This window comes from Ylistrum balloti, unplaced genomic scaffold, assembly GCF_031769215.1.
Source record: "Ylistrum balloti isolate Yb309-2 unplaced genomic scaffold, AGI_CSIRO_Ybal_v1 Utg370126, whole genome shotgun sequence".
NCBI lineage: Eukaryota > Metazoa > Mollusca > Bivalvia > Pectinida > Pectinidae > Ylistrum > Ylistrum balloti.
This window is the reverse complement of record NW_026782140.1, coordinates 943,616-955,759: the sequence shown is the minus strand read 5'-3', so window position 1 is coordinate 955,759 and position 12,144 is coordinate 943,616. Positions and strand designations below refer to the sequence as shown.

The 12,144-nt window shown below is 34.5% G+C and overlaps 2 protein-coding genes across 5 annotated transcripts in view; one reads left to right on the top strand and one right to left on the bottom strand.

Annotated features, from left to right (window-relative positions):
• Positions 1 to 440: 440 nt before the first annotated feature.
• Positions 441 to 7,906, bottom strand: LOC132550467 (eukaryotic translation initiation factor 5-like). Its single transcript, XM_060214535.1, has 12 exons — positions 7,885 to 7,906; positions 7,604 to 7,763; positions 6,485 to 6,719; positions 6,110 to 6,191; positions 5,800 to 5,972; positions 4,632 to 4,742; positions 4,231 to 4,410; positions 3,515 to 3,685; positions 2,282 to 2,443; positions 1,852 to 2,019; positions 1,307 to 1,438; positions 441 to 1,080 (listed from the first exon to the last, which is right to left on the bottom strand). Exons 3-12 carry the CDS (start codon positions 6,557 to 6,559, stop codon positions 985 to 987), a joined length of 1,350 nt encoding a protein of 449 aa, XP_060070518.1. The 5' UTR covers positions 6,560 to 6,719; positions 7,604 to 7,763; positions 7,885 to 7,906; the 3' UTR covers positions 441 to 984.
• A 91-nt stretch (positions 7,907 to 7,997) lies between these two features.
• Positions 7,998 to 12,144, top strand: part of LOC132550532 (kinesin light chain-like) — a 54,863-nt gene continuing 50,716 nt past the window's right edge. For all 4 annotated transcript variants that reach the window (XM_060214624.1, XM_060214622.1, XM_060214621.1 and 1 more), the window contains exon 1: positions 7,998 to 8,272. The gene's annotated coding sequence lies outside the window, so the exon portion shown is untranslated. The remainder of the gene's footprint in view (positions 8,273 to 12,144) is intronic.

Here is a 12,144-nt window from a genome sequence, read left to right as displayed (position 1 = left end):
CGTATGATTCAATGTACTTTAGAGAGCTGATACTGGTTTGGCGCTGGACCATCATTCTTTAACTTATTGCTTGTATATCAATATGGAATCCCTACTGAAAACACAGCCTAAATTGTTCATCAAATCAATGACATTTCAGGTTTCTTCTATTCAAATTTATTAGGTCATTTTCAATTCCAACTTTCCTTCTAGATTTTCTTAGATAATCAAAGCACCAGCAATCTGTTACTAACATTCTTTATTATAAACAACTTAAGCAGTATGAACTTTTCATTGCGAGTTTATTGTGTGTTAATTTCAGTGCGAGATCTACCGTTATTCCAATCTCTTCGATTTAGATGGAAAAAGTAACAATGCAAATGCCATTCCCTAATGCTTATCTTTGTCAACTAGTGACAAGTACATGTCATTCTTGTTAAACATATACTAAAACAACAGCATTGTCAGTACTTTTTATTAACACCAATGCAACCAAAATTACAATTTCTGTAAAGAAGATCAAAGAACTTTTAAGAAAGAGAAAAAATTGATGGAATCATTATGTTACAAGTTGATCTTTACAATCCGAAGCGTATAAGCACTTGCTAGCACAAAATTTATATCATCTGTATAATTTCTAAGTAATAATAGCACAAATCGGTTTACAACACCACCAGTACACACTGTGACAGTACTTTACCAATTCCAAAATGTAATGATTTTGATCTATTTACAACTGATCATGACCACATGCAATATCAATGTTATGACTTTACAGCAGTACTACAGATGATGAATTGTGAATTGCCCTATACAGACTTCCACAGACACATGTGTAATAGTCCGTGTCTAGTAAATATCACATCCTTATGAGCTTTAAAAGTCGTTCACATCATGTTCCATCACAGTAAATTTAAGAAGGCCTCCTTCAGAAAAAAGTAAAACAAGAATAGCCAGAGTCAGTAATATGTATACAAAGAATAATAAAATAAAACTCTATAAAGTTTAAATGGCATCAATATCAATATCTGGCCCAGTATCTACCGGAGCAGCAGGTGTTTCTACCTGCTGTCCAACCCTTCCTGTGGTTGAATACACAACCTGTAAACAAAACAAAAGTATCATCAGTTCAAGTTATCCACTTTCTCACATATACACAGAATTTGATCATTTATCTTGGAAATTAGAAGCAAGCTGCAGAAAGAAGCGTTAATCAGAATAGAGTTATTTGTACAGATTATCAATTTAGATATCTTATGGGCTTCATCTACACTTAACATACAACACATACTGTATATGTTGGCAATAAATACACAAGGAAACATACCTCAATATTCTCATCCTCCTCCTCACTTTCACTATCCTCCTCCTCAGCTTCCTTCAGCCATTTAATGAAAGGTGCAGCTTTCTCATGAATTTCCTGAACCACTTTCTTGTCCTGTACATACTTCTTGGAAACCTGTTAATCATGTTATAATGTTATGTTTGTACCAAAATTAATGTTCCATGTCATCAGGTAGTCATAAATAATAATAAAAAAAAAAAAAATTTTTTCTAAAGATGTTAGCAGATTTGTTGCATCATTATGATATTCAAAGTTTTATGGGCGACGTCCATAATATGGCTTTTACTATATTTTCCAAGAAATTAGTAATTAGGAATTAAAAATTAATTCTGTGCAAGTTCTTAAACCTCAAAGCTACAGAACCAGGGAGGTTGGGAGAACTAGCCTGCAAACAGAGCTTTAACATCATTAATACTGCCAAATTTCATAAGTCTTCACATGAAATCTCTTTTCTCTTGGCATCAGAACTTTGGTAGATTACACATTTGAAGTTGTGAAATTGGTCATTAACTAAAACTGACAATTACCTTCTTATCCCAGTCTAGGATAACTTCTTCCTCCAGAATATCCGAGTCGTACAGGGCCTTCAGAATATGTGGCATTTTGGGTAGTAATGATCCAGCATGCACTTTCCCCACCAATTGCTCCATTCCTCCCATAAGATATTTTTGTGCTTTATGATTCTCATGGCAAAACTGCAAATTAGATAATAAAATTTATTCATACCAGAAAGTCAGATGTTCATTGCCAAATGTTACTGATGTAAGAATTCATAGTTTGAAACAACCCTATGGCAATAATGTACATGACAACATCAATGGAATACAACATCAACACCTTCAAATTCTAGCCAAATTTTAATATCCTACAGTTCAATCAGTCGAATAATGAAAGCTTGTAACATTTCTAAACAGGTTTCTAAACATTCTCTTGAAGAGTAGCAGTGCTTTCCCTTACCCTTAAGAAAAGACGGCGATGCTGTTTAATTTGACTGAGAATCTTGGTGTCAAACAACAACTCCACTAAAACCAGAGTGCCCTTGTCCTTCACTTCCAGCCTCTCTGCCTCTGCCACGATGTCCTTCTCCACAGCAGCCATATTGTTACTGTCACACTTCGACTAAAAAAAGAAAAGGTATTGCATAAAATGAGATATGATGATGTATATACAAAAATTCCATGTGTTGTCAAAGGATATGTTGTGTAAAGCAATCATCTTTAACGAAAGCCTGGGTTTCCTACACCTATAATTCCAGAGGCAACAGCCAAGTGTCATCAGGTCAGAAAAGGATTAGTCAATCATGGGATTCTGTAGGGGAATCCAAATGATATTTCATCATACCCTGATGTTACACTATCTACATCAAATTAGCAAAGCCTCTCTTTCATTTCCTGGGATTTGAAGTCGTTCCACTATAGAACATAACAATTGTATCAATTCAACCAATGGATAGCCGAGGATCCTTGTATCACTGCATATATACACACAGTGTCTAAGTTTGTTTGAAAACATTCTTCCTCTCCCTCCCCCCTCCCCAATCAAATAATATCTGTCAAATAAAACACTATTATCACCTTCTGTTTTATCATGTTTTGCTCTGATCAGTCCCAAGCTCGGAAGGGCATGAGAAAGATCAATCCACAAGCAGTGATAGCAAGAACTGTTTGTGGATTGATAGCAGATTAGTGATTTGAAACGACCACCATCATGAAAGTGGTCTAAAACCTACATACAGCATCAACCTCCTTTTGAATTGCTATGGAATGTCTAAATACAATGTATTGGTTAGCGATTTCAAAACCCTGAAAGGTATACATATTTATCTGACTTCTGAAATGAGGAAATGAAGCACCTCCTTGCATCATTGACAAGTCAAAGGACATAGACTGTATCTTATACTAAATCTGTGTTTTGTGAAATACCAATGAACAACTTCAGATTCCCTGTATCATTACTTAATGCACAATGAACAAAATGAATAATTTCATCAGGTCAGAAAAGGATTAGTCAATCATGGGATTCTGTAGGGGAATCCAAATGATATTTCATCATACCCCGATGTCATTAATCAAAAGTTAATTTCACCTGATTCCTGTTTTTCTTTACTTTGCTAACAGGTAATTTCAGGTCATTGTTTTGCGATTTTTCCATTCAGAAAAATACAAATCGTCTGGAATCTGCTTTTCTTACCTTCACAAACTGGTAAAACATTTCCAGTCGGTCATCTTGAGATTTTTCCAGGTCATCAGACAAGGCCATGATCTTTGCTGCATCACTAAGTTCTTCCATTCTTTGCTTTATGGCATCTGCTGTAACTGCTTCATCAGGAATCCAGTCCTCACCGTCATCATCTTGGTTATCCTTTAGTGCAATGGCAAAACTCTATTTTATATATGCATTTAAATTGCTTGAACTAGTGCTTTAAAGCGTCTACACTCAGAAACTAAGTGTACATGTTTATTCTTGTTAAAAAAAAGAAGATGCAAGAGACTTTACAATATCAATTCTGACTACACTGTAGACTTGTATTTGAGAGTGGATTCAATATGAAATTTTATATATATTATTTACACTGAAATCTTTGGTGGTGAAAGGTTTTAGGTATTTAATCATATTTGGATGTGTAATTTTCAATCTATTAAATAGTTATGCAAATAAGAATATTTTCATGTTGACCTAGCATGAAAAAATTGTGCATGATAATGTGAAAAGATCAATATCCTTTTTTTCATACGTCTCATTATTTCATGTACTATTTCATATTGGCAGTCTAGTCATTACTTCATGGACACTTTTTTGCATTATTCCTGCCGACTGTAATGTTTGGCAATTTAGTTCTATAGACCTAATATGCTGTTGTAAACCTTAAAAAATGATATGTTAATGACAATTAAAGCAGTACTAACAACTTCAGGTGGGGCATCCACTACACCACCGCTGGCACGCTGAGCAGCCATCTGTTCCTGAGCATTTGCCTCAGGACTGGCGCGATCCCTGTCCTCACTATCTCCATTAACATGTTTCTTGTTGGACTTCTCTTTCTTACTTTTCTTACCCCCTTTAGTTGGAGTTGCAGCCGACGGATCCTACAATAACCCATTGCACTTCTTTCAAACTTAAATCACCTCCAACACCATCTAAACAACTTATATTACAATTCTTTTAATTCATTGGATAAACATCCAAGAATTTTATCAATTATACAGTAAACTATGATATGATTTGCCAACACTCATTTACAAAAAAGTTGACAAGAAAATCTTATAAATTGCTTTGAAACCAAATTTTCTTTTTTATGTATACATACAAAATCTGGAGGGTTCTTCAAGATAAAAGTTGTCAGTTTATGCCTCATGTCAACTTGGCCTGAAAAACCACATGCAATGCATCGCTGGGCAATTGTTGTCTTCTTCACCGTCTGTAACAAATATGTGGCAACACATACAATCATCATATTGAAATGGCTCAAAACTATGTTAAAATTTACTCAATTTTACTACTTTTTAATGTAGTATGTTCCTTTTCCCATGAAGCTTTCATCATTTATTCAATTTAAACTTCAAGCAAACATTTCTTAGCCATTTGGAACAAAAGGACAACATTGTTATACTACTTGTACTTCGACATGCTTGCTAGTCTGCTACAGTACAGGTTGCTTGTAGATCAATGATTGCTAAAATGTTAGCCAGACAAAAACATTTAATATCAATATATCAAGATTTGAATCCCTAAGCATTTCTAACTTTTGTTGCACATCCCTTATGATGACTAATTTGTAATGCTGGTAAAATTCCAACTGCAATATACTGTTCTGCTACAGAGAATTTCTCTTTGGCTCAATCGGTTGTTTAGTAAGCCAAAGGTCCAAGCTTCAAATACTAGTAGACAGTGAAATAAATTATGACCTCTGTTATATTGGTGTCCATGTAGGGATTCCAGAATAATACTTAACAATGCTTTCATTATTGTAACCCCTGGAAACTTAAGAGCTAGTAATTCCTTAAAGAGGGGGTACTGTAAATAATCTTCTTCAGACTATTTGGGAATACATGATTTCGCAAACAATGATCGAGAAAAGACTTTAAATTTGCGAATGATGAGGTAATAGAAAACATGACCCTACAAGACTCTGTATTGGTAACCAAATCAACATGAATGCCATTATTTTCGTACAAGTAATTGCAAAGAATTTGAATTCTTGATTGACTCTGCTTGCATATTTTCACACACACCAAACAAAAACACATGAACTATAAGTTATTTACAGTATGTAAGAATTGCACTAGCTTGATTAGTTGAGTGTCGCACTAGTAAGCTAGGGATATTGAGCTTAAATTCTACCAGAGGCATTAAAATGGAAATGGAAAGGGTATACCAATCAAGTTCAACACTGTCTCATGTATTAATTATTTTCATTCTTAAACTATCTTTAATAGCTAGCATGTATGCATGCTAACTTTGCACAAAATACTTACAAATTTAGTTTCAGGATTAGAACATTCTGGACAAAGCACAAATCTTTTAATGAATCCATCTAGAAGTGACTGAAGCTTTTGGGCATCATGTGAACCATTTACAATGTATCGCTCATTCTTGAAATCAAATTGAGTTTGAGCTCCAAGTTCACAGCCAAAATATTTGGTGGGATCTGGAAAATAAAGGATTCAGTGTTTCTGTATCCATAATTTAGGCTAGATTAAATACAAAGTGATCATAAAATAAACGTGAACATTCACAGGCATTTTACAGTGAAATCAAAATTTTCACTTTTGTAAGTATACTTACATGTTGGTGGCCGATCCAATGCTTTGGCGACCTCAACCATATTAACAATGACTGTTTTAATTCCATTGCCCTTGCCTTCAACCTGTTTTAAATATATATTTCAAACAGAAATTAGACATACAAATGTACTTAAGACATCTACACACCAAATATCTTAACACAAAATCTGAACCTAAAACAATTTTGATATTTCAATTAATGACAATTTCATAATAAACTTAAATAATAATTGAGAAACATGTGACAGAGTATGTATTTTGTGCTGTCAGTGTGGAATCATATCTAGTACCATCACAGGGTGTACATTCAAAGATAAACTATTAGTATTGAAAATGTTATGTAAACTACTTTTTTTATTCCCTAAGATATTATTACCTTAGCTAGGAGACGAGGCATCTTGTACCTGTAGAAGGGGTCGGTAACCTCACTATTGATGTTGAGGCTAGCCATTGCGAAGTACTTGTGGTAGACCTGTGCTTTCTATGAATTCCACTGCCCGTACAAAACAAATGGCAACAATACCTTTGGAAATTCATAAAACTAATTAAAGGGTCTATAGTTTGATCCGAATGTGTGGAAGCAATTTTTCTTTTGTGCCACGGCAATGGCCCTGAAAGAAAGTAAAAACAAAATGAAAGTACTGGTACAATATATAATGACTAGATTACCAACAGTTTATGTGGCTTCAGTACAGGAGGCCTTAATAATTTCAGTTAGGTGAATTGACAGTGTAACATCTATAATATCAGTCATTGGTTCAAGCTCCATATTTTTCTACATTTGTCTCTGTTGCATTAACAGTTCATCACTTTGTACATGATATGAAGCAACTTTATATGTGCATGAGTGTGTTAAAATAAGTTTTGATACAAGATATAGAGTCCTTTTCTCATTATTGATTAAAAGGAATTCACAAGTTTAAAATCCTAGTGAAACCTGGGACGTATAATACTGTATTATACGTGAAACACACATTGATATAAATTACATTGACATCTCTATTTTCCCAAATTGTATGAGCCTTGAAACTATTATGTGGCAAAGCTTCATTCAAAGGGTACTGTTTTAAAGGCTTAATAGTAATCGGATGTCATGTCTAAAATAAGAATTTCCATTGATGACGTAAATATCAAGTCAACATAATAAGTTCCGTTCGGCATATTTTATCGACAGCCAATGGTCTCTGGAAACGCGCCAAAAATCCCCACACTTCCTCTTTAAAGAAAATGCCAAACTTCATCCATTATTAAATCATACGATTCGTACGTGATATTTATCTGAACTGATTATATATTTAGGACGTGTTAAGACAAATCGTGACGAAATTTAAGGCCATATGAGCCAATCCCACGTCCACGTGTTTTCAATATGGCCACTTTGTCGCGACAAAGTAACCTTGAACTGGATCTATAATGAGAGGAAATATTCTAACATAAAATCAAGTTATTCTTCGTTTTTATGCTGATAAGTTTGAAATTGTTAAAAAATACTTACCGTCTATACTCAAAAACGTCATAAAAAAGGTTGTCAAAGTGGTGTTATGAAAAAAAAATATATATCCGGAGTCGAGGTACTGCCTACGCAGGTTGCTTGGGACTTGTCCCAATATGTCGATGTAAAACGCCCCGACGGAGCCAAGAGATTTCGTCAAAAGCTATAAAAAGATAAAATAAAGTTGTAAAATTTCGAATTATATATCAATATTATCCTTTCGCAACATAAATAACTGTTACGTCTAAATTCAGTATAATTTTGCGGACACGTCCGTCACTCACCCAAGAATTCCAACTTGTGCTGGTCACGAGATCCCGGATGTAGACTTCGTTCTCGAGAGAATTAAAGTTCCGCGATAAAATGCGAGATTTAATACATTCCGCCATATTGCCAGGATGGTCACACGGTGAGGGGGAGTAAGGAAGCTCGACGAGATCATTCCAGTTATCTGAAATGCAGACTTAAAAATGTGCGATGTGGTTTGAGAAATCGCAGATGTTATGTGCTTTCGTGTGTGGATCGTCCAGGTCAATGATCTGTCAATATAAATACGAAAAAAGACAACTCCTTACGGAAAAGTGTTTTTGACAGATTGTTGCCCACCTCATCACCAGATTTGTTTATCAAATCCCAAGTCACCTTTGTCTCCTTTTGTTTTTGACAGCATAGGTGGGTTGAATAGAAAATTGTTAGCCAACCATTCCTTCATTTTTTAGTTTCACAGTATATCAATACGTGTCCTTTAGGTTTTATTAATATTTTTGCAAACAGGTGCACTTCGATCCTAATCCCGATCCCTGAAAACCGGTAACTCGTGCAGTCATTCAAATCGCCAGTTCCAGTTGCGGAATGAGGTGTAATTGGGTATTTGGCGAATAAACGAAGCACATGGTGTCCTCAATTCCTATCATGTCGCATATTTAAATGAATATTAAAAAATGATGCTGTATATTGTACAAAAGAACAAACGTTACAAATCATACACATCATTTTTCTATTAACTTGCCTAAAGCAATTAAATGTTGTACACTAGTTTTCACTCATTTTTCCCAATAACTTCACTTTCCAGCATATTTACGATGGCCACCACATAACAGAATGTCTCTGTAATTGTGCTTGTAAGCCTACTGAAAAGTAAACTCTCTTACGATTGGTAGATTTGGTAGGTTTACAAGGACAAGCGAAGAGAGAATCCATATAGGGCAGTCGTTAGAATGGGGATGTATAATATTAGTATTATATGTCCCTGGCTAAGACAAGTTTGAAATTGATGAAATTCAATTTCTTTTAAGGTTAATTGATATCACAAATCAACACACATAAAATGAAATTAACAAATAGAATTTCATCCATTGTAATATATTTGACCCTTTTGATATTTTGACTTAGGGATCTTGCTTTGACTCCTTTGGATTTTAGAGCTTAGAGTTGCAAACTCTCAAGATTAAGAATCTAGATTCATGTATGAGAGTAATGCATGTTATAAAGTTTCAGCTAGGCATGTAGCAGAATCTGTAACATGATGCCATCAATGAACTAAAATTCATGCAAATTTTTATGTGTACCTAGTTTGTGATGTTTGCTATCATGTTTTTTTCAAGGTTCTGATGAGGATGTGTTCAAAGTACTACACAATTTTCTCCCCATTTTTTTCAATGGAAATATTTTATTCAATGTGATATAGACCAGATCAATATGACAATAATCTTTCTTAATTAGTGGTTATTGATATCAGTGTAGTGTATAGGTGTTTTACACAGTACCAACAGAAATTCAATCTATTTTGAAGATCAGTATATACATTGTATCAATAACTTACATATATGTCAGGTAGTAAACTTAATATATAGATTAATTATCATTATTTATCATTATTATATAATATCATTTACAAGATTGACACATCAATTAGCAGACTAACCACACATCAATTTAGAGACTAAATATACATCATTAATCCTTGTTGTCATCATAATTGTCATTATAATATCAACATTATCATATCACTGTCATCAATCAATAAACTTTATATTTATCATTTATAAGCAATGTCTTCACCATCTTCCTCAGTTTCTCCCCATTTTTAGATGCCTCTGTCCTAGCTTGAGACACACAGAACAAAATCTGTAGTACTTGCACATGTAATCATATTTTTTTTATAACAAAACCAACAGTACTAGCAATTACATATCTTGAAGATTCTGTGGAGATCTCTCTTTTGAAATCTTTATATTAAGTTGCAGTGTTACATAGAGGGGATGTATCTATACATCATTGTAAATATGATAACTATTACCAATAGTGTCAGAGCTCTCGATCTGCTGCCAGATTTGGGGCCATTCCCAATGCAAAATAGTAACTTTTTTCCCAATTTAGACCCCAAGTTTTCCCAATTCTAAGGAAAACACCATTATTTTTCCCAATTCAAAGGGCCCCAGGCCCTAGTCCCAAAATGGGGTGTGAGAGCCCTGAATGTGTTGAGTTTTCAATAGTGATGAAGCTGCACTAACCTTACATTGATTACATCATTAGAGAGTATACACCATGCTGTACCACATAGTACTGTTGGTTACATTTTATCTTTAGAGGGTCTACACCATGCTGCACCACATAGTACTGTTGGTTACATTTTATCTTTAGAGGGTCTACACCATGTTGTACCACATAGTACTGTGAGTTACATTTTATCTTTAGAGGTACCACATAGTACTGTTGGTTACATTTTATCTTTAGAGGGTCTACACCATGTTGTACCACATAGTACTGTGAGTTACATTTTATCTTTAGAGGGTCTACACCATGCTGTACCACATAGTACTGTTGGTTACATTTTATCTTTAGAGGGTCTTCACCATGCACTACCATGTAGTACTGTTGGTTACATTTTATCTTTAGAGGGTCTACACCATCATTCACTACCATGTAGTACTGTTGGTTACAAGAACTGATAATTTAGGCATGATCTTGAAAACTCTTTGTCAAATTTACAATTTGACAGATGTGGTTATTTTACAATGCTCCACTCTAAGCTGTATGGTAACACAAGCAAGTTAGCTGACATGACAGCGTAATTTCTTTATTTTACAGGTGATACAAGTTAAGACACAAGTGAACCAATAGTGGGTCACCATGTAAATATTCAGTCCTCCATTAATTTTGAGATAGCATTGAGTGTTAAATGCAATTCAAACTTATGATAGACATTCATTGGATTAGGTCATGATTCATTGATGAAAACTATAAACTAGAATGATAGACCAAATTGTAACTCTGGGGGATATCCATCTGCCTTGTCCCACCTGGACTTAATCTAAGACTTGCTTTGGATTGCTTTTTGCACATCATGAGTAGGATCCCATCCCTGACGTAAAATTCTTGCATGAGGTTCAGGCTTCAAATGTCGAGGTCATCTTTAGAGAATGGTTTCTTTATGATATCTCAAGTTTTGCTCTGCTGATTTCACTCGTCTTATACTTATCGCTTCCTGAAAGAAGGTACTTGATTAAATTTACTTGTCTATCAGATCTGAGGTTAATGCTCACTGTATTTATTGAATACTATGAATAGAAAATGTTTCTTGTACTTTCTTGAGAGTGCTTTTCAGTTCCAGAGGTCAAACTTATTATGATTAAAAATTGCCACACAATATCTCTAGCTCTATCTGGCCGATGCCACTCAGATTTCATACAGTGTCTCTTCAAAGACAGTGCTTGCCTTGCTATCATTTCACCATTCTTATAAGCAGGTTACTTATAATAACATCTTTACAATATTCTCTCCTGACAAACATCCAGCAATGCATGTGAAATTGTAATCTGTCTTGATATGATGGTATGTGATAATATGTCATATTTCTTATATCCAAATTAATGGTTTTGTGCATTCTCAAGATTCAAACATGCATCCATAATGGTAATGTCTTTCAATTCCTTGTTAAACCTTTTCTGTTTTCAGGGGCTAATACCTAGTCTCTCAGCTGAATTAATGCCTGATTTAGTATCAATGCTTTTATTGTGAACTATTATTGCATGTGGAAATGCCTCTGTTATGTCTGCCTGTACAAGTTAACCTGGGTTTGCCCTGATGATTACTTGTCTTTTCCTTTTATATCAATTAAATAGGAAGGTGATGGATAATGATAAGCAACTACCAACATAAGTCTGTTAGACCAAATGAGGACATGTTGTAGTTATACCTTATAATCTGATTGATATCTACATTCAGGGGGACATGTTGTAGTTATACCTTATAATCTGATTGATATCTACATTCAGGGGGACATGTTGTAGTTATACCTTATAATCTGATTGATATCTACATTCATGGGGACATGTTGTAGTGTAACCTTATAATCTGATTGATATCTACATTCAGGGAGACATGTTGTAGTGTAACCTTATAATCTGATTGATATCTACATTCAGGGAGACATGTTGTAGTTATACCTTATAATCTGATTGATATCTACATTCAGGGGGACATGTTGTAGTGTAACCTTATAATCTGATTGATATCTACATTCAGGGAGACATGTTGTTGTG

Bases quoted from the DNA above. Each gene is read 5' to 3' on its own strand.
- LOC132550467 (XM_060214535.1), bottom strand. From the start codon at position 6,559: ATGGCTAGCCTCAACATCAATAGTGAGGTTACCGACCCCTTCTACAGG. The intron at 6,192-6,484 runs GTAATAATATCT...TATTTAAAACAG, and splicing joins TGCCTCGTCTCCTAGCTAAG to GTTGAAGGCAAGGGCAATGG. The intron at 4,743-5,799 runs GTAAGTATTTTG...TATTTGTTACAG, and splicing joins CTAATCCTGAAACTAAATTT to ACGGTGAAGAAGACAACAAT.